This window comes from Protomyctophum parallelum, assembly GCF_964188405.1.
Source record: "Protomyctophum parallelum genome assembly, chromosome: 1".
Taxonomy (NCBI): domain Eukaryota; kingdom Metazoa; phylum Chordata; class Actinopteri; order Myctophiformes; family Myctophidae; genus Protomyctophum; species Protomyctophum parallelum.
In genome coordinates this window covers 25698560-25722436 of record NC_139697.1, presented here as the reverse complement: position 1 = coordinate 25722436, position 23877 = coordinate 25698560, and the positions used below count along the sequence as shown (strand labels likewise).

General features: G+C 39.3%; 1 protein-coding gene across 1 annotated transcript in view; it reads left to right on the top strand.

Annotated features, from left to right (window-relative positions):
* trappc9 (trafficking protein particle complex subunit 9) overlaps nt 1-5506 on the top strand; it is a 350071-nt gene extending 344565 nt beyond the window's left edge. The window contains exon 24 of the mRNA XM_083770949.1: nt 1771-5506. Coding sequence (XP_083627075.1) covers nt 1771-1953 — 183 coding nt within the window. The 3' untranslated portion in view covers nt 1954-5506. The remainder of the gene's footprint in view (nt 1-1770) is intronic.
* The last annotated feature ends 18371 nt before the right edge of the window (nt 5507-23877 follow it).

The following is a 23877-nucleotide window of genomic DNA, read 5'->3' as shown; positions in this document are numbered from 1 at the left end:
GTGCCACGGTCAGTGTGTTGGGGGTGCCACCGCACTGGTGGATGAAGTACTCACTTCTTTTTACCAGCTGCAAGCTGGTCAATATTAGCTTGTGAAAGTCCCGACAGGAGATCGACAGGAGATCATTTTCTGCTGAGCCTTCTCTGTCACCAGTTGGCAACACTGGTTGCCAAGCCTGCATATTTCTAGCCTAACGTGGATTAGGGCAGGGCAAAAAGGTGGGGTTTTTTGCGGTTCCGTTTCAGATTCATATAAAGTGATATAAAACGTATACTGTATATGTCAATCGCAGACAACAGATGGCTATTAAAATGTGTATATACGTCAACAGCAGACAATGTCTTAAGTAAAAGTATCAATACAATCAATGGAGAAATATTTGCCAGTCTAACCACCGATCCGACACAGGGGTAAGGGGTTGACACTATGGCAGGTAAATAAAATGTTGGGGCATGTGGGGTTTGCTTTGGAGTTGCCCAAACTGCAAGTGCACATTTGAGTGAGGAGTCTGCTATAAACACAACACGAGATATATAGCTAGATAGCTTTAAAACACAACATGAGATCACGACACTGGTATCGGTATTCGGTATCGGCTAACACAGAAATTGAGGTATCGCGATCGGATCGGAAGCGAAAAAAGTGTGTCGGGACATCCCTAGTCAAACCTATTGTATTGTCTTTGTTCCTGGCTGCAGGTCAGTCCTAAAGCAGACTGTAACGTATTGTATTGTCTTTGTTCCTGGCTGCAGGTCAGTCCTAAAGCAGACTGTAACGTATTGTATTGTCTTTGTTCCTGGCTGCAGGTCAGTCCTAAAGCAGACTGTAACGTATTGTATTGTCTTTGTTCCTGGCTGCAGGTCAGTCCTAAAGCAGACTGTAACGTATTGTATTGTCTTTGTTCCTGGCTGCAGGTCAGTCCTAAAGCAGACTGTAACCTATTGTATTGTCTTTGTTCCTGGCTGCAGGTCAGTCCTAAAGCAGACTGTAACGTATTGTATTGTCTTTGTTCCTGGCTGCAGGTCAGTCCTAAAGCAGACTGTAACGTATTGTATTGTCTTTGTTCCTGGCTGCAGGTCAGTCCTAAAGCAGACTGTAACGTATTGTATTGTCTTTGTTCCTGGCTGCAGGTCAGTCCTAAAGCAGACTGTAACGTATTGTATAGAGCGGCGCAGTCCCTCCCCCTTTCAGAACAACGGCCCAGGAAATGAAAACGCAATGCATTTCCCCATAGGCAGTTTTTATTTAATTTATTTAAAGACCTTTTAAGCGTCGTACGAAGCCAACTCTTGTCGTGACAAATCATGACAACACACACAATATTTTGGACCAAACAAATAATTACAAAGAAGAAAAACAACAAAAAAAAGTGTTGTAACCTGCCGTTTTTTTCTACTTTCTAATTCTTTGTTTGGTCCGAAATATTGTGTGTGTTGTCATGATTTGTCACGACAAGAGTTGGCTTCGTACGACGCTTAAAAGGTCTTTAAATAAATTCAATAAAAACTGCCTATGGGGAAATGCATTGCGTTTTCATTTCCTGGGCCGTTCGTTGTTCTGAAAGGGGGAGGGACTGCGCCGCTCTATTGTCTTTGTTCCTGGCTGCAGGTCAGTCCTAAAGCAGACTGTAACGTATTGTATTGTCTTTGTTCCTGGCTGCAGGTCAGTCCTAAAGCAGACTGTAACCTATTGTATTGTCTTTGTTCCTGGCTGCAGGTCAGTCCTAAAGCAGACTGTAACGTATTGTATTGTCTTTGTTCCTGGCTGCAGGTCAGTCCTAAAGCAGACTGGGGCTGTGCTGGAGCGCTGCTCTTTCTCAACACCGGAGACTTCTACCTGAACATCAGGTTCCAGGACGACAGCAGCGCCGGACGGGAGCTTCCCCTGGCCTGGTTCGCTCTGCCCAGTGTGCACATCAAGACCATGGACACGCCCTTACAGGCCGGGGCCTAGGAGGACACGCCCTTACAGGCCGGGGCCTAGGAGGACACGCCCTTACAGGCCGGGGCCTAGGAGGACACGCCCTTACAGGCCGGGGCCTAGGAGGACACGCCCTTACAGGCCGGGGCCTAGGAGGACACACCCTTACAGGCCGGGGCCTAGGAGGACACACCCTTACAGGCTAGGAGGAAGGGGGGGGGGGTGAATTCAGGGCATTGAGAAAGGATTTAGGGACATCGAAGGGGGGGGGGGGGGTCTGTACATAGCATAGTCCAGTGGTTCTGAAACCTTTTCATTGAAAAAAAGAAAATAAATAAATAATCCCCCAAAAGACCCCACATTTGTAAGGGCCCATATGTAAGGGTGCATTTGGAAACCCCCTCACGGAACCCCACTTTTGAGAACCGCTGCCCTTGTGTAGCCTTATCGATTGAGTCACATGTAAATATTGCTTTGATCGCTTCGTTTAATTATTGATGTTACTGGGAACGTTAAGGGGCAGCTTCAATGAAATATCTCTGCTGTCGGGAGGAAACTTCAACTGGAAATTAAAAAAAAGAAATTTTTCAGGAAATTAAGAAAACCTTATATTTTTAAAATAAAGCAATACAGCCCCATCAAAGTTGGCGTTGTAACTTTATATAGTGACAATTACTTCCATGAGAGGGGGAGAGGTGGTGGAGTTGCTTTAGCAGACATTTTGAGGGTCCAATGGAGTTAAGAGGTTTTGTCCAAAGCACTTTTTACTACCGGTACTTTCCATTGGTTCAATATTTTCGACACAACACACAGACATAAAGGGTGTTCAATAGAACTGATTTATGCCAAAGAAATCTCAAAAATCTCAAAAATGGAGTTATGAGGTTTCCTCCTGACAGCAACGATAATACAACGTGATTCTCAAGATGTGGACATTGTACAGGACGACGCTTCCCCATATTCAGTGTAACGGCCAGACTACAGTAGCTAGAAAATCACACCTGTGTGAAGTTAGGGGCGCTCTTATCATTATACATCATCCTGTGAACAACTGAATTTAGGTGATTGGTTGGTCATATTTGTCAGACATTTGACCTAATTTCTCCTTTCATTGTCAATGGCAAATATGTGTGGGGACAAAAGCTGTATATAGGAGGGGCTAGTGCCCCTCGGAAAAACATATTTTGAAGTTGTAGCTCTCCCAAGCTTTTCTGCATCAGGAGGACCCACACAGAGCAGAGTGAGTTATAACATTGACCAATAATACAATATTTGACTAATTGAAGTTAATTGGAGACCGATCTTAACGAGCGCAAAACCATGGTTAAAACGTTCTCTTTGATCCAGGATCATCAGTGATTACACTGTGAGAGTTGTTTTGTAGCTTATATAGTGTTCTTTGATACCGTTTTTGCATTTGATCCACTGTACCGCAGCGGACACTGCGGCAAATGTACAATCGGCTCAGGAATGCGACAAAAAAACGAAACAAATCTCCATGAATTCAAGGCTTCTGAGCTGGGGCTTTTTGAGCTGAAGTATATTCCTTTCACGTCCTCACAAAATAACAATAGGATAGAAAGATTGAAAAAGACAAGTGAAGTGTCCCTTTTTTACGTCACCTGTGAAGCCTACAGTAATGTATCACAGCGGAATATGAAATCTTGTCACTTGAATAAATGTATTGTCACAGGTCGATCAGCTCCTGGATTATGTATGAGCCTTTTTTTCTTTTTTTTTTTAATCATTTCCATAATTGTTTTCTTTTTTTTCTTTTTCCTGTAACCGTGACCTTTTCTCAGCCGGTCCCCTCAATTAACCCATTTCGGGCGGGAACCCCTTTTGGTGTTTTAAAGCATCATGTACTTTAGCTATTGAAAAATAGCAGATCTACAAGCTCGTAGCGCTGCATCGTAGCGACTGCCGTGCTACGAGCTTGTAGGTCTGCTATTTTTGAAAAATCGTGAAAATGTAGTCAAATCTTTTAATATATATTCTTTCAGAGCGTTTTTAACTCAAATATTTGCTTCTGGGGGGAGTCCCACATATTTTCAGATGGGGGTCGATTACATATATTTTTGGGGGTCCTTGACATCAAAATGTTTGAGAACGACTGACATGGATTTTTCAGAAAACTGTCAGGAATTTGAAGGCATTTGTAGAATCGTCGTCAAGTCTAAATGGGTTAAATTCTCCGATAATGAAAACCAGATTCTGAATAATGATGTATGATTATGATCCTGGAGTGGGAGATAACCATCAGAACAGGGGTTTTAACACAGATACAGTAAAGCGGGGCTAATCCCTTTCACACAGTCCTTGAGAATATTGCACGCATCCCATTAAAAGCCTGATTCGCACTTTGTCGGGTGACGGGGTCGCGGCAGCTGAAAATAGCCGATCCGGACCCAGAGTAGAGTTGGGATCCGGAACCAGGACAACCGGATCAAACATCAAAGGAACCGAAATCGGTTCCTCGATGTTGGAACCATTTCTGGAGCCGTTTTATTGCACTGTCAGAGCTGTGGACTTCCGGACGGACGGACGGGACGGACTAAATACAACCACTCCCATTGTATGAGTTATATATTGTACTAACATACTCTACCATACAGCTGACATGACATTTTATTCATTAAAAAGGTTACACAGTGTCCGTTTAACCAGACTAACATATATATTTAAAAACATTCTCTCGTAATCCCTTTCGGTGCAGTCCTCCTTATTTACACAGTGAGAGTTGTTTTGAAGTTCATTTATTTTTCAAGTCTGCCTCCTATTAACTTCAGTTGATTAAATATTTAGAATGCGACCAGAAATGCGACAAAAAAAGAAAACTCCATGAATTCAAGGCTTAATTCATTCATTTTGGGTATGAACTTACCTCTAAAGAAGATGAGTTCCAAAGAGACAAGGATTAGGGACACATGATTATCAGAGCCCGACAGATTTGATACTCTGTGTGAAACTAACTGGTATGTGTTTCCTGCGCTGTCATTTAGCAGATCTACAAGCCCACAATGCCTCACGCTGTGACGCACTGTGAGCTTGTGGATCGGCTATTTTCGTCAAAGACGTTTGGCGTAAAAAGATGGACTATAAAGTACAGAGTGACCGGTCAAGTTTAGTGCCGCCAAACAAGTCTATGAAGCCATATGAAATCTGCAACACAATGTTATACAATATGTAGTAGGTGTCCCTGCTTCATCTCTCTCTCAGCTAAGGGGTCCTTGTAAGTCGTTGAAGACCCCTGCCATAGACAGAATGACTACTGAATGACGAGCTCATAAAAGATCACCAGCACTCACTTCCATGAGCCAAACGTCCATGTCCTGAACTGCTGCTGAGTCATTAATAAATGAAAGGAATTCAAGCGAGCGCTGGGGATCTTTTCTGAGCAAAGTGGTCCATGTCAGCTATGTGCACCAGACAGGTTGTGAACTGAACTATTTAACATGACAAATGCTCACATTCTCTTTTTCAATTCATCCTGACTACTGAATAAACCTGTTTCTGTCATCAAGTGTGTCATAGAATGTATGTACATTATTGTATTGTGTACACTCAATTGCTATTCGTAGGGATTGAGCTACAGTATGCTGCGTCTGAATTGAGTCCTGTGTACATATACATGGTACCCGCACGGTATTGAAAACTTTCCTCCCTCTGTGCGTGGGAAAGTAGTGATGATAATATAAGGACACATGAATGTGTCACCATACTAACTTTAAAGGAGAATTCCATGCTAGAAGGCTTTCTTACCTTTATTTGTAGTTGTTACGTCCCCACCAAAGAGGTCCAGGTGTTATTTTGTGCAAAAGCGCATTATTGGCTATTTCCCCTATACCATAAGCCCTCAATGAATTGAATTGAATGGGGCATTGGGGTGTTGTGCTTTTTTTTCTTTAATTTCCTGAAAAGTTTATATATTTTGGATAAAGCTGGTTTCTGTCCGACAGCAAAGATGTGCAGTAGCCTATAATAAATAATAAATGCACCATTTACCATTTACAACAAATAACTTGAGGGACAGAATGCAAAATGAATGGACAGATTTCCATGAAAAACGTAAGTAAGAATGGTTATTAGGCTGCCCTGAAGAGATGGTTGCATTTTGGGTCAAAAATGGTCGAAGATCAAGCTCAACATCATGATCAAGATCAATGTAGCATACTCGACCATAGAACGGTGACACTGTTGAAGAGATGCTGGGCAGTGTGCATTTTTATTTAGTTCAAGTCTGTCTTTTGAATAAATTCTGATCAAAAAGCTAAGCTAACCCGTATACAGTACTTTAATTTAAAATGCCTGTCTTCATAGTATCCAGTAAAAGTAAAAACCTAACCTTGAAAATGTTATTCCTTGTCCCTGTTCAAAGGTATAATTTCTTGGTAAAAGAAAGTTCTTTGTCTTAACCCATTTAGACCTGACACAGATTCTACATAATGTCTTCTAAATCATGACCGTTTTCTGAAAAAGCTATGTTTCTATATCAGTGGTGCTCAAACTATTTCATGTCAAGGACCCCAAAATTAATATGTATTTGGCCTCTGACCCCCATCTGAAAATATGTTGTTCCAGGGACCCCCAAAAGCTAAGATTTGAGTTAAAAATGTTCACTCTGAAAGAATATATATTCCAAATGTGTGCCACATAGCAGACCCACAAGCTCGTAGCGTGGCACTCTGTGCAGCGCTACGAGCTTGTAGATCTGCTATTTTCCAATAGCTAAAGTATAACATAGTGCTTAAAACACCAAAAGGGGTTCCCGCCCAGAATGTGTTTTTAAGGCTGGTATTTTTTCACATTTCAATGGGACCGCAGCTCCACAAACTGCAAGCTCCATGGTTCGGGTGATAATATTGGATGTCGGATTAAGGGGTCCCTCATGGATCAGCCCTGGTGTTTTACTCTGGAGGACGTACAGCTCGCAACCACAACGCAAAAACGTATTTATTAAAATATACAAGAAGGATTGGTTTCAAACCTGTTATTAAATCTGCTAAAAATATGAATGGGTTCAAGTGGTCACTTACCTTTGGCACCCCCTCTGCACAGAGCCTTCTGAATCTCTGCCTCATCATGGATCACTCTATATGGCTGGAGTTTAACTGTTAAGTGACAATAAAGCTCATTCTGAAAATGGGAAAACATTTGTTGCGAACGGACAATCAACCAGCAAAGAAAATAAAGAAAATAGCCTTTCTTCTATCATGTTTGCGCTTTATGTTTGACCATTTGTAGAAATCATCCTTCAGAATCAGACTCAGGCAGGCAAAACAGAGCACCCACAATGGCAATAGATTTATGCCCCCCCCACCCGAGCAGAATTATCTCCGTTCCAGACATGTTTGTGTGTGCCATTGTGGACTCTCAGACGGACGTCGGACGTAGCCTACAGAGAAAAAAGAATGAGGTGTTTGGTTCAAACGCCCGCCTGGAGTCTCAGATAAGACTCACCCTTGCTTTTGAACAACTTGTGTGCAGTATAAATAAACACACACACTCCACTATGTCTGCACCCCAGTCGTATTCACCTTGTACTGTACATGCAGGGTTCAATTTGTGAAAACAAAAACAGAAGGGGTTAGGGGGGTGGACAAACATCCCGATTCTTGTGGAAATGTTATTAAAAACATAGATCTATCTGCAAGACCACTTGTGAGCTTGTAGATCGACTATATTTGGTATAGAGAGCACTGTAGACGGGGGGACCATGCACTTACCGTATAAACATGTGCATTCACTTAAATGTATATACTGCTTTGTGCAGGTTGGTACATTGCATGGTTTTCTCCACCGTTGGTGTGTTAATTTGTGTGCTTTGGATAAATGGTGAATTCATCCAATGCGCTTCACATAGATTATTGCATTACATTCACCCATTCACACTCGCATTCATGCACCGATGGCAGAGGAAACCATGCAAGGCACCAACTTGCACATCGAGGGCAATTTTGAGAGGGTCCTGCTCTGGCTGCTCATGACACCTCAACACTAACCCTGGGCAGTGGCGTGCACAGATAGACACTAGGGGGTGCTAGAGCATCATCTGCCCTTGCCCTCTGGACAGCAATGTTCCCTTTTGGAAAAAGAAAAAATAATGTACAGTGTACAGTAGGTGGACCATGGTGACATTGATCAATTCTTGATTTTAAAAAATATATATATATTTCTGCACCAAAATCTATAAATCTCACACTATTAAGGCAACCGGTCGGTTCCATACGCTGCACAAGGTGCCCTTTTTTCACTTGAGCACCTGCCCCTCTAGATGTCTGTGCACGCCACTGACCCTGGCGGAGTGCGGGATCTAACTTGGTCCCATCCGGCCGCTCTACCGGCCACTCTACCACTGATCCACTGTCATCCCCAAAGGTGCTTCTGGATAAATCCAGACCCTGCATTTACTACAATGACATCTGGACAATAGTACAGAGCTATGACAGTCCTGGAGAAAAAAAGTAGCCTACTTACTAGGCTCATGCAAATGAGTTGGATTAAATTCCTGTCAGGTGCCCTTCAGTATTTGAGAGGTAAGTCACGTCCATTCATATATTTCTTCAACATTGGTATGTAAATTCTATCAAAGGCTTGAGACAGGGTCCGCCTTAGGAAACTGAAGGCCCGTTTCAAGACCAAATTTGAGGCCGCCCCATATATACATAATTATTCTGTTGATAACAGGTGTATTGATACAAATTAGTTTTGACTGTTCAATATCACGCACAGCCATTACTACGGTGGACATGTTTGCCTGAAAAGGAATATTTGAAATGTTTCATAGTTTTAGAAATATAGTGCTTTCAAATTTACAATGGGGCTCAATGGCAGACATTGGCACGTCAAAAATCACTTTCACCTAGAAACTCCATTTACACTTTTTATTATTCAGCTTACTGTGGAAACACATGCTGGAACTTTTTTACTTTGAAATGTTTTATCGTTTCTGAGTTATTTAACTTAAACGCCCAATGCATTCTCTATGGCAATAGCACAAACTTTGGCATGCTACTAGTCCTACATACTTAGACCTAGCAACCCCATTCTAGCCTACTTAGGTTCATCTTACGGTGGACATGTTTGCCTGAAAAGGAATCTTTGAAATGTTTCATGGTTTTAGAAATATAGTGCTTTCAAATTTACAATGGGGCTCAATGGCAGACATTGGCACGTCACCCGATGTACTTTCACCTAGAAACTCCATTCACAGTTTGTATTATTCAGCTTACTGTGGAGACACATGCTGGAACTTTTTACTTTGAAATGTTTTATAGTTTCTGAGTTATTTAACTTAAACGCCCAATGCATTCTCTATGGCAATAGCACAAACGTTGGCATGCTACTAGTCCTACATACTTAGACCTAGCAACCCCATTCTAGCCTACTTAGGTTCATCTTACGGTGGACATGTTTGCCTGAAAAGGAATCTTTTAAATGTTTCATAGTTTTAGAAATATAGTGCTTTCAAATTTACAATGGGGCTCAATGGCAGACATTGGCACGTCAAAAATCACTTTCACCTAGAAACTCCATTCACACTATTATTCAGCTTACTGTGGAGACACAAAAAGTAAACTTTTTACTTTGAAATGTTTTATAATTTCTGAGTTATTTAACTTAAACGCCCAATGCATTCTAGTCTGTGGCAATAGCACAAACTTTGGTATGCTACTAGTCCTACATACAAAATGATGAAAAACGAGGATTAAAAAAACATAAAAATTCTAAAAACGATGGGCTATAACCCATCGTTTTTTTCATTTTTTTCAAATCCTCAAAAATGATGAAAAACGGCGTGCTATAGTATGCCGTACGGTATGGGCTATAGCCCATCGTGAAAAATGATGAAAAACGAGGATAAAAAAAAATCAAAATTCAAAAAACGATGGGCTATATATAACCCATCGGTTTTTTCATTTTTTCATTTTTTTCAAATCCTCAAAAATTATGAAAAACTGCGTGCTATAGTATGCCGTACGGTATGGGCTATAGCCCATGGTGAAAAATGATGAAAAACGAGGATAAAAGAAATAATCAAAAAACGATGGGCTATAACCCATCGTTTTTTTTTTCTTCATTATTTTCAAATCCTCAAAAATGATGAAAAACGGCGTACTACAGCCCAGCTAACATGTCCACCTGGGCCCAATTGGGTTTTGACATGGGCTATGGGCTTGGGTTCCAAGTGGGCCGTGTACCCAGTATTCACAAAGGGCCCACCCGTGTTAGCCCATATGGGCTTATGTGGGTTTCTAGGTGGTATCCAGTATTTCAGAACCATGTGTGCCACCTGTGTTTGCCTATATGGGTTTGAACTGGGATCTGATTGGGCCTTAAGTGGGTACCAGCTGGGCAAATTATCAGGCCACACTTGTGTCCGTCCTCATTGTCTTCCGTCCTGTTTCTGTTGTCACCTGCTGTCGATTGTTCATTCCTACGGATAGGATGCAGTGCGCCACATTGGCGGTGTTTCCAGTTTTCTGTAGTAGTTTCTTAAAGTGTTCAAACTTTATGACTGGATAGCACTCGATCCGTAGAGTCCTACATTACTATCTCCTACGATCAAGGGTTAGGGTTAGGGAACTGTAGCATGCCGTTTTTCATCATTTTTGAGGACGAAAATCACTCCGACACCATGGACTATAGCCCATGGTCTGGAAGTGATTTTGTCTTTTTTTCAAATCCTAGTTTTTTCATCGTTTTTGACCATGGATTATAGCCGGGTTAGGGTTAGGGTTAGGTTCCACGGGCTAATAAAGTGTATATTCGGGGGTCCTTGACAAGAAAAGGTTTGGGAACCACTGTTGTAGAGGGTCTATACTAGATGATAAGTTAGTGACTTTGACAGTGTACAAATACATTGATACATTGAAAAATACATTCTGGATGTGTCACTTACAAGCAAACAAACAAAAAAGCAGTGTGAATTTTCTGGAGCCAGTGGCTCAGTGTGTTAGAACACTGTCCACATGTTTGGGAGATGGTGAGTTCAAACCCCAAATAAGTGTTTATTTTCAAGACCAATTTCAGAAGAAGAAAACAAACAAAAAATCAGTGTGAATTGTCTGCAGCCAGTGGCTCAGTGTGTTAGAACGCTGCCACATGATAGGGAGATGGTGAGTCGGCAGTAGAAATGAGGTACAGACAACCGTATGACTCTCAAGCTGATCTCACTGCGGGATGAACTTTGAGTTTATGTTTAAGAAATAACAATTCATTGAAAAATACATTCTGGATGTGTCACTTACAAACCGAAATAGCTCAGTTGGAAGAGCATTAGACTGAAGATCTAAACGTCCCTAGTTCAATCCTGGGTTTCGGCAGTTGAAATGAGTTACAGAAAACTGTATATAGTTTCGGAAGACTTACTATAATATGTTGTTTTTCATGATTTTGAAGGATAAAAAAAGACATACTATAGTTCATGGGTTTGGAAGACATACATGTGTACTTCATGATTTGGAGGATTAAAAAATATCAGCCAAAATCCAACTCCAAACTCTAACTCACAGGCAAAGGAAGACTGTTGTTGCAGATAGCAATAGGTAACTGAGTTAGGGTGCTGTCGTGGTTTTTGACGTGCCAATCATTCTGATTGACAGATTCCTTGGCCAATCAGATCGGTCTGCCTTCAGCCAATCCTAGGGCTCCTTACATTGTCTCCTCCAATCAAATGGTCGCAGACCCGGACCACTTCCTTGTTTATAACTGGATGAAATACTCTGACCTGTTTTAGATTTATAGTGATTCTTCAACTTCATTTTCTTCATTTTCACAGTTTTTGACGTTTTATTAATATAATTGATCATTCTAGATCACTGCTAGATCTGTAACAATCTTCTCTTATGGGGTTAGGTTTAGGTTTAGGTTTAGGTTTAGGTTCAGGTTCAGGTTCAGGTTCAGGTTCAGGTTCCACAGGTTAATAAAGTGTAAATGTGGGGGTCCTTGACAAGAAAAGGTTTGGGAACCATTGTTGTAGAGGGACTATAGAATAGATAGATGTTGATAGTATTAAGTTAGTTACTTTGACAGTGTACAAATGGAACCGGTTTTCAGCAGGTCAAATGAGGTACAGAAAACCGTATGACTCCCAGGCTGATCTCACTGGGGGAAAACTGTATGTTTTTGTTTGAGAACTAACAATACATTGAAAGATATAATTCTGGATGTGACACTTACAAGCCGAAATAGCTCAGTTGGTAGAGCATTAGACTGAATATCCAAAGGTCCCTGGTTCAATCCAGGATTTCGGCACTTGAAATGCTGTACAGAAAATCCTATGACTCTTAGGCTGATCTCACTGGGTGAAAAACTTTATGAGTTTTTTTGTTTAAGAAGTAACAAGTAACAGTCAATGTAAAAATAAATACTGGATGTGTTGCTTGCAAGCTGTAATAGCTCAGTTGGGAGAGCGTTAGACTGTAGATCTGAAGGTTCCTGGTTCAAACCTGAGATTCGGCAGTTGAAATGAGGTACAGACAACCGTATGACTCTCAAGCTGATCTCACTGTGGGATGAACTGTATGAGTTTATGTTTAAGAACTAACAATACATTGAAAAATACATTCTGGATGTTTCACTTACAAGCAAACAAACAAAAAAGTGAATTGTCTGGAGCCAGTGGCTCAGTGTGTTAGAACACTGTCCACATGTTTGGGAGATGGTGAGTTCAAACCCCAAATAAGTGTTTATTTTCAAGACCAATTTCAGAAGAATAAAACAAACAAAAAAGCTCCATGAATTGTCTGGAACCAGTGGCTCAGTGTGTTAGAACGCTGCCACATGATCGGGAGATGGTGAGTTCAAACCCCACTCATTACTTTACTTTGTCTTTACTGTGACACTTTGCTTTCCACACTTCATCAAATAGCACAAAAAAGCTGTCTAGTAGTATCCAGCAGTTAGCTCAGTGTGATGAGAGGCTGTCCTTGGGAGCCACAGGTCCAGGGTTCAAATCCCACATTAGTCATAACTGTGACACTTTGCTTTGCACACTGATTTCCAGAAGGACAACTTTAAAGCAGCCCAGAAATTCACCTTGTTTGTGTGCCTCAGTGGCCCAAACGGATAAGTCAGATGATATCAGTAGTATACCTAGTAGAAGTGTGCAGGTTCAAACCCGACATATGACATGCGGTGTTCAAATCACCAACACCTATAGTAGGCGTGTCCCAGCGGTCTTTCTTTACTGTGACACTTTGCTTTCCACACTTACATCAAATAGCACAAAAAGCTGTGTAGTAGTATCCAGCAGTTATCTCAGTGTGATGAGAGGCTGTCCTTGGGAGCCACAGGTCCAGGGTTCAAATCCCACATTAGTAATAACTGTGACACTTTGCTTTGTACACTGATTTCCAGAAGGACAACTTTAAAGCAGCCCAGAAATTCACCATGATTGTGTGCCTCAGTGGCCCAGCGGATAAGTCAAATGATATCCGTAGTATACCTAGTAGAAGTGTGCCGGTTCAAACCTGACATACTCCTAATAGGCAGTGATGTTTCAAATCACTGACACCTAGAGTAGGAGTGGCCCAGTGGATAAATCAGATGATATCCATAGAATACCTAGTACAAGCTGCGGGTTTCAGGTAGGAGGAGAGTAGGGTGGGCAGGTAGGAGGAGATTAGTGGGGTTAGGTAGGCGGAGAGTAAGGTGGTCAGGTAGGAGAGTAGGCGGAGTTCAGTCAGGGGGAATGTAGGAGGGTTTCAGAGTGGTGGGGTCAGGTAGGTGGGGGGTCAGGTAGGAGGAGAGCAGGGTGGTCAGGTAGGAGGAGAGACGGGTTCAGGTAGGAGGAGAGCAGGGTGGTCAGGTAGGAGGACAGTAGGCTGAGTTCAGTCAGTAGGAAAGGGGAGGGGCCAGGCAGGGGGAGAGTAGGAAGGGGAGGTGCCAGGCAGGGGGATAGTAGGAAGGGGAGGGTCCAGGCAGGGGGAGAGTAAGGGGCCAGGCAGGGGGAGAGTAGGAAGGGGAGGAGCCAGGCAGGAGGAGAGTAGGAAGGGGAGGGGCCAGGCAGGGGTTGAGTAGGAAGGGGAGGTGCCAGGCAGGGGGATAGTAGGAAGGTGAGGGTCCAGGCAGGGGGAGAGTAAGGGGCCAGGCAGGGGGAGAGTAGGAAGGGGAGGAGCCAGGCAGGGGGAGAGTAGGAAGGGGAGGGGCCAGGCAGGGGGAGAGTAGGGAGGGGAGGCAGAAGGTGGGTCTTCCTGATTTTTTTTATAATTTTCTAAATAAAAAATAAAAAAATATTTTTTTAAATTTTAAAATTATAAGAAATTAGGAAGACCCACCTCTGCCCGGCTCCCCTTCCTACTCCTCCTGCCTGGCCCCTCCCCTTCCTACTCTCCTCCTGCCTGGCCCCTCCCCTTCCTACTCTCCTCCTGCCTGGCCCCTCCCCACTCTCCCCCTGCCTGGCATCTCCCCTTCCTACTATCCCCCTGCCTGGCACCTCCCCTTCCTACTCTCCCCCTGCCTGGCCCCTCCCCTTTCCTACTGACTGAACTCAGCCTACTGTCCTCCTACCTGACCCACCCTGCTCTCCTCCTACCTGAACCCGACTCTCCTCCTACCTGACCACCCTGCTCTCCTCCTACCTGAACCCCCACCTACCTTACCCCACCACTCTGAAACCCCCTGACCATCAACCTACTCTCCTACCTGACCACCTTACTCTCCTCCTACCTGACCCCACTAATCTCCTCCTACCTGCCCACCCTACTCTCCTCCTACGTACCTGAAACCCGCAGCTTGTACTAGGTATTCTATGGATATCATCTGATTTATCCACTGGGCCACTCCTACTCTAGGTGTCAGTGATTTGAACCATCACCGCCTACTAGGAGTATGTCGGGTTTGAACCGGCACACTTCTACTAGGTATACTACGGATATCATTTGACTTATCCGCTGGGCCACTGAGGCACACAATCATGGTGAATTTCTGGGCTGCTTTAAAGTTGTCCTTCTGGAAATCAGTGTGCAAAGCAAAGTGTCACAGTTATGACTAATGTGGGATTTGAACCCTGGACCTGTGGCTCCCAAGGACAGCCTCTCATCACACTGAGCTAACTGCTGGATACTACTACACAGCTTTTTGTGCTATTTGATGTAAGTGTGGAAAGCAAAGTGTCACAGTAAAGACAAAGTAAAGAAATGAGTGGGGTTTGAACTCACCATCTCCCGATCATGTGGAAGCATTCTAACACACTGAGCCACTGGTTCCAGACAATTCATGCAGCTTTTTTGTTTGTTTTCTTCTTCTGAAATTGGTCTTGAAAATAAAGAATTATTTGGGGTTTGAACTCACCATCTCCCAAACATGTGGACAGTGTTCTAACACACTGAGCCACTGGCTCCAGACAATTCACTTTTTTGTTTGTTTGCTTGTAAGTGAAACATCCAGAATGTATTTTTCAATGTATTGTTAGTTCTTAAACATAAACTCATACAGTTCATGCCACAGTGAGATCAGGTTGAGAGTCATACGGTTGTCTGTACCTCATTTCAACTGCCGAATCTCAGGTTTGAACCAGGAACCTTCAGATCTACAGTCTAACGCTCTCCCAACTGAGCTATTACGGCTTGCAAGCAACACATCCAGTATTTATTTTTACATTGACTGTTACTTGTTACTTCTTAAACAAAAAAACTCATAAGGTTTTTCACCCAGTGACATCAGCCTAAGAGTCATAGGATTTTCTGTACAGCATTTCAAGTGCCGAAAGCCTGGATTGAACCAGGGACCTTTGGATATTCAGTCTAATGCTCTACGAACTGAGCTATTTCGGCTTGTAAGTGTGACATCCAGAATATATTTTTCAATGTATTGTTAGTTCTTAAACAAAAACTCATACAGTTTTCCCCCAGTGAGACCAGCCTGGGAGTCATACGGTTTTCTGTACCTCATTTGACCTGCTGAAAACCGGTTCCATTTGTACACTGTCAAAGTAACTAACTTAATACTATCAACATCTATCTATTCTATAGTCCCTCTACAACAATGGTTCCCAAACCTTTTCTTGTCAAGGACCCCCACATTTACACTTTATTAACCTGTGAAAAAAAAAACATGGGTTATAGCCCATAGTTTTTTGAAATTTTGAAGAAAAAAAAATGACCTCGTTTTTCATTATTTTTGAACATGGGCTATAGCCCATACCGTACGGCATACTATAGCACGCCGTTTTTCATCATTTTTGAGGATTTGAAAAAAATGAAAAAGAAAAAAAAAACATGGGTTATAGCCCATCGTTTTTTTAAATTAAAAAAAAAAAAAATTACCTAGTTTTTCATCATTTTTGAACATGGGCTATAGCCCATATCGTACGGCATACTATAGCACGCCGTTTTTCATCATTTTTGAGGATTTGAAAAAAATGAAAAAAAAAAAAAAAACATGGGTTACAGCCCATCGTTTTTTGAAATTTTGAAAAAAAATAATAACCTCGTTTTTCATCATTTTTGAACATGGGCTATAGCCCATACCGTATGGCATACTATAGCACGCCGTTTTTCATCATTTTTGAGGATTTGAAAAAAATGAAAAACATGGGTTATAGCCCATCGTTTTTTGAAATTTTGAAAAAAAGAATTAACCTCGTTTTTCTACATTTTTGAACATGGGCTATAGCCCATACCGTACGGCATACTATAGCACGCCGTTTTTCATCATTTTTGAGGATTTGAAAAAAATGAAAAACATGGGTTATAGCCCATCGTTTTTTGAAATTTAGATTTTCTTTTTTTAACCTCGTTTTTCATCATTTTTGATCATGGGCTATAGCCCATACCGTACGGCATACTATAGCAAGCCGTTTTTCATCATTTTTGAGGATTTGAAAAAAATGAAAAACATGGGTTATAGCGCATCGTTTTTTGAAATTTTGAAAAAAAAAAAAAACTAGTTTTTCTACATTTTTGAACATGGGCTATAGCCCATACCGTACGGCATACTATAGCACGCCGTTTTTCATCATTTTTGAGGATTTGAAAAAAAAGAAAAAAACATGGGTTACAGCCCATCGTTTTTTGAAAATTTGATAAAAAGAATTTACCTCGTTTTTCATCATTTTTGAACATGGGCTATAGCCCATACCGTACGGCATACTATAGCACGCCGTTTTTCATAATTTTTGAGGATTTAAAAAAAAACAAAAAAAAACAAAAACATGGGTTATAGCCCATCGTTTTTTTTTATTTTGAAAGAAAAAAAAAAACTCGTTTTTCATCATTTTTGAACATGGGCTATAGCCCATACCGTACGGCATACTATAGCACGCCGTTTTTCATCATTTTTGAGGATTTGAAAAAAATGAAAAAAGAAAAAAAACATGGGTTATAGCCCATCGTTTTTTTTAATTTTGAAAAAAAAAAATTACCTCGTTTTTCATCATTTTTGAACATGGGCTATAGCCCATACCGTACGGCATACTATAGCACGCCGTTTTTCATCATTTTTGAGGATTGAAAAAAAATGAAAAAATGAAAAAACATGGGTTATAGCCCATCGTTTTTTTTAATTTTGAGAAATAAAAAATTACCTCGTTTTTCATCATTTTTGAACATGGGCTATAGCCCATACCGTACGGCATACTATAGCACACCGTTTTTCATAATTTTTGAGGATTTAAAAATAATGAAAAAAAAACAAAAACATGGGTTATAGCCCATCGTTTTTTTTTATTTTGAAAAAAAAAAAAAACTCGTTTTTCATCATTTTTGAACATGGGCTATAGCCCATACCGTATGGCATACTATAGCACGCCGTTTTTCATCATTTTTGAGGATTTGAAAAAAATGAAAAACATGGGTTATAGCCCATCGTTTTTTGAAATTTTGAAAAAAAGAATTAACCTCGTTTTTCTACATTTTTGAACATGGGCTATAGCCCATACCGTACGGCATACTATAGCACGCCGTTTTTCATCATTTTTGAGGATTTGAAAAAAAATAAAAATAAAAATAAACATGGGTTATAGCCCATCGTTTTTTGAAATTTTGAAAAAAAAAAATAACCTCGTTTTTCATCATTTTTGAACATGGGCTATAGCCCATACCGTATGGCATACTATAGCACGCCGTTTTTCATCATTTTTGAGGATTTGAAAAAAATGAAAAACATGGGTTATAGCCCATCGTTTTTTGAAATTTAGATTTTCTTTTTTTAACCTCGTTTTTCATCATTTTTGATCATGGGCTATAGCCCATACCGTACGGCATACTATAGCAAGCCGTTTTTCATCATTTTTGAGGATTTGAAAAAAATGAAAAACATGGGTTATAGCGCATCGTTTTTTGAAATTTTGAAAGAAAAAAAAAAACTAGTTTTTCTACATTTTTGAACATGGGCTATAGCCCATACCGTACGGCATACTATAGCACGCCGTTTTTCATCATTTTTGAGGATTTGAAAAAAAAGAAAAAAACATGGGTTACAGCCCATCGTTTTTTGAAAATTTGATAAAAAGAATTTACCTCGTTTTTCATCATTTTTGAACATGGGCTATAGCCCATACCGTACGGCATACTATAGCACGCCGTTTTTCATAATTTTTGAGGATTTAAAAAAAAAGAAAAAAAAACAAAAACATGGGTTATAGCCCATCGTTTTTTCTTATTTTGAAAGAAAAAAAAAACTCGTTTTTCATCATTTTTGAACATGGGCTATAGCCCATACCGTACGGCATACTATAGCACGCCGTTTTTCATCATTTTTGAGGATTTGAAAAAAAAGAAAAAAACATGGGTTACAGCCCATCGTTTTTTGAAAATTTGATAAAAAGAATTTACCTCGTTTTTCATCATTTTTGAACATGGGCTATAGCCCATACCGTACGGCATACTATAGCACGCCGTTTTTCATAATTTTTGAGGATTTAAAAAAAAAGAAAAAAAAACAAAAACATGGGTTATAGCCCATCGTTTTTTTTTATTTTGAAAGAAAAAAAATTACCTCGTTTTTCATCATTTTTGAACATGGGCTATAGCCCATACCGTACGGCATACTATAGCACGCCGTTTTTCATCATTTTTGAGGATTGAAAAAAAATGAAAAAATGAAAAAACATGGGTTATAGCCCATCGTTTTTTTTAATTTTGAGAAATAAAAAATTACCTCGTTTTTCATCATTTTTGAACATGGGCTATAGCCCATACCGTACGGCATACTATAGCACACCGTTTTTCATAATTTTTGAGGATTTAAAAAAAATGAAAAAAAAACAAAAACATGGGTTATAGCCCATCGTTTTTTTTTATTTTGAAAAAAAAAAAAAACTAGTTTTTCATCATTTTTGAACATGGGCTATAGCCCATACCGTACGGCATACTATAGCACGCCTTTTTCATCATTTTTGAGGATTTGTAAAAAAAAAAAAAAAAAAAAAACATGGGTTATAGCCCATCGTTTTTTGAAATTTTGATAAAAAGAATTAACCTCGTTTTTCTACATTTTTGAACATGGGCTATAGCCCATACCGTACGGCATACTATAGCACGCCGTTTTTCATCATTTTTGAGGATTTGAAAAAAATGAAAAAAAAAAACAAAACATGGATTATAGCCCATCGTTTTTTGAAATTTTGAAAAAAAATAATAACCTCGTTTTTCATCATTTTTGAACATGGGCTATAGCCCATACCGTATGGCATACTATAGCACGCCGTTTTTCATCATTTTTGAGGATTTGAAAAAAATGAAAAACATGGGTTATAGCCCATCGTTTTTTGAAATTTTGATTTTCTTTTTTTAACCTCGTTTTTCATCATTTTTGATCATGGGCTATAGCCCATACCGTACGGCATACTATAGCACGCCGTTTTTCATCATTTTTGAGTATTTGAAAAAAAATGAAAAAATGAAAAAAGATGGGTTATAGCCCATCGTTTTTTGATTTTTTTTTATTGTATAGCAGTGGCTCACAGCCTCAGCCTGATGACCTCAAAAGTCTCATATCTCCCCTGAGCCATAGGCAGTTGCTTTGGCTTAGTGGTTAAGATGTTGGCCTTCAGTGCAGGTGACCTGTGTTCGATTCCTGGGTGTTACACTCTGATGAACGTGATTCTATGTTCAACTCTTGATTCTTTCAACTTTACTATCTGAAGTCTAACATACAAAAGATCGCTTCAACAGTACAAAGAGGCAGATGTTACTGAGTGATGGTGTAGTAGGGGTTATTCCGCACAGAGAGTTCATTTTCAAATCCCACTCTTCCTAAAGTTTAATGCTAGTTATTGAGCTTCATTTACTGCTATTCTAGCAGTGGCTCACAGCCTCAGCCTGATTACCTCAAAACTCTAATTGTCGTAGTGGTTAAGATGTTGGCTTTCCACGTGGGAGACCAGGGTTCGATTCCCGGCTGTTACACTATCATATAAAAGAAGACCTCAACAGTGCTAAGAAACATCTGATTAATATGATTCTGTGTTATTTAAACTTTACTAACTGAAGGCTAACGAACAAAAGATCACTTCAAAATTACCAGGAGACTTTGCCTGAGAGTGTCTGACTGATGGTGTAGAGGCTACCGATCAAGCACACCACACCATTGAGCTAAGGCACCTTGGGGCAATCAGCAGATGTCTCCTGGTGCTTATGAGTTTTTATTTTTTATTCTAGCCTTGAAAAGTTCAAATTACTGCAGCATTGGTTGAGTATTAGCTTTGAACCAGTAACCTTTGGATTATGAACCTCAGATTTATCTTTTGAGCCACATTGGCATGTAAGGTACAATCGGGAACTTATATTTAACCATCCGTTTAGAATTTAGATGGACAGTGAAAAGTCTAAAAATAGACGTGTTTTAGACGTCAATTTTTTAGAAGTTTTTTATCCCATTTTTAGACGCACGTCTAATAGCCGGCTATTGCTCAGTGGGATGGTAAAAGAATGATGAAAAACGAGGATTAAAAAAAGCAACAAAAAAACAATGGGCTATAATCCATCGTTTTTTTTTTAATTTTCATTTCTTTCAAATCCTCAAAAATGATGAAAAACGGCATGCTATAGTATGCCGTACGGTATGGGCTATAGCCCATGGTCAAAAATGATGAAAAACGAGGATAATTGTTTTTCATCATTTTTGACCATGGGCTATAGCCCATACCGTACGGCATACTATAGCACGCCGTTTTTCATCATTTTTTAGGATTTGAAAAAAATGAAAAAAAAAAAAAAACATGGTTTACAGCCCATTGTTTTTTGAAATTTTGATAAAAAGAATTTACCTCGTTTTTCATCATTTTTTAACATGGGCTATAGCCCATACCGTACGGCATACTATAGCACGCCGTTTTTCATCATTTTTGAGGATTTAAAAAAAAAAAAAAAAAAAAAAAAAACATGGGTTATAGCCCATCGTTTTTTTTAATTTTGAAAAAAAAAATTACCTCGTTTTTCATCATTTTTGAACATGGGCTATAGCCCATACCGTACGGCATACTATAGCACGCCGTTTTTCATCATTTTTGAGGATTGAAAAAAAATGAAAAAATGAAAAAACATGGGTTATAGCCCATCGTTTTTTGAAATTTTGATAAAAAGAATTTACCTCGTTTTTCATCATTTTTGAACATGGGCTATAGCCCATACCGTACGGCATACTATAGCACGCCGTTTTTCATAATTTTTGAGGATTTGAAAAAAAAAAAAACAAAAAAAAAACATGGGTTATAGCCCATCGTTTTTTTAAATTTTGAAAAAAAAAATTACCTCGTTTTTCATCATTTTTGAACATGGGCTATAGCCCATACCGTACGGCATACTATAGCACGCCGTTTTTCATCATTTTTGAGGATTGAAAAAAAATGAAAAAATGAAAAAACATGGGTTATAGCCCATCGTTTTTTGAAATTTTGATAAAAAGAATTTACCTCGTTTTTCATCATTTTTGAACATGGGCTATAGCCCATACCGTACAGCATACTATAGCACGCCGTTTTTCATCATTTTTGAGGATTTGAAAAAAAAAAAAAAAAAAAAAAAAACATGGGTTATAGCCCATCGTTTTTTTAAATTTTGAAAAAAAAAAATTACCTCGTTTTTCATCATTTTTGAACATGGGCTATAGCCCATACCGTACGGCATACTATAGCACGCCGTTTTTCATCATTTTTGAGGATTGAAAAAAAATGAAAAAATGAAAAAACATGGTTTACAGCCCATCGTTTTTTGAAATTTTGATAAAAAGAATTTACCTCGTTTTTCATCATTTTTGAACATGGGCTATAGCCCATACCGTACGGCATACTATAGCACGCCGTTTTTCATCATTTTTGAGGATTTGAAAAAAACAAAAAACAAAAACAAAAACATGGGTTATAGCCCATCGTTTTTTTAAATTTTGAAAAAAAGAATTACCTCGTTTTTCATCATTTTTGAACATGGGCTATAGCCCATACCGTACGGCATACTATAGCACGCCGTTTTTCATCATTTTTGAGGATTGAAAAAAAATGAAAAAATGAAAAAACATGGGTTATAGCCCATCGTTTTTTTTTATTTTGAGAAAAAAAAATTACCTCGTTTTTCATCATTTTTGAACATGGGCTATAGCCCATACCGTACGGCATACTATAGCACGCCGTTTTTCATCATTTTTGAGGATTGAAAAAAAATGAAAAAATGAAAAAACATGGTTTACAGCCCATCGTTTTTTGAAATTTTGATAAAAAGAATTTACCTCGTTTTTCATCATTTTTGAACATGGGCTATAGCCCATACCGTACGGCATACTATAGCACGCCGTTTTTCATCATTTTTGAGGATTTGAAAAAAATTAAAAAAAAAAAAAAAACATGGGTTATAGCCCATCGTTTTTTTAAATTTTGAAAAAAAGAATTACCTCGTTTTTCATCATTTTTGAACATGGGCTATAGCCCATACCGTACGGCATACTATAGCACGCCGTTTTTCATAATTTTTGAGGATTGAAAAAAATGAAAAAATGAAAAAACATGGGTTATAGCCCATCGTTTTTTTTTATTTTGAGAAAAAAAAATTACCTTGTTTTTCATCATTTTTGAACATGGGCTATAGCCCATACCGTACGGCATACTATAGCACGCCGTTTTTCATCATTTTTGAGGATTTGAAAAAAATGAAAAAACAAAACAAAACATGGGTTATAGCCCATCGTTTTTTTTTATTTTGAAAAAAAAATATTACCTCGTTTTTCATCATTTTTGAACATGGGCTATAGCCCATACCGTACGGCATACTATAGCACGCCGTTTTTCATCATTTTTGAGGATGAAAAAAAATGAAAAAACATGGGTTATAGCCCATCGTTTTTTTTAATTTTGAGAAAAAAAAAATTACCTCGTTTTTCATCATTTTTGAACATGGGCTATAGCCCATACCGTACGGCATACTATAGCACACCGTTTTTCATAATTTTTGAGGATTTAAAAAAAATGAAAAAAAAACAAAAACATGGGTTATAGCCCATCGTTTTTTTTATTTTGAAAGAAAAAAAAAAACTCGTTTTTCATCATTTTTGAACATGGGCTATAGCCCATACCGTACGGCATACTATAGCACGCCGTTTTTCATCATTTTTGAGGATTTGAAAAAAATGAAAAAAGAAAAAAAACATGGGTTATAGCCCATCGTTTTTTGAAATTTTGAAAAAAAATAATAACCTCGTTTTTCATCATTTTTGAACATGGGCTATAGCCCATACCGTATGGCATACTATAGCACGCCGTTTTTCATCATTTTTGAGGATTTGAAAAAAATGAAAAACATGGGTTATAGCCCATCGTTTTTTGAAATTTTGATTTTCTTTTTTTAACCTCGTTTTTCATCATTTTTGATCATGGGCTATAGCCCATACCGTACGGCATACTATAGCACGCCGTTTTTCATCATTTTTGAGTATTTGAAAAAAAATGAAAAAATTAAAAAAGATGGGTTATAGCCCATCGTTTTTTGATTTTTTTTATTGTATAGCAGTGGCTCACAGCCTCAG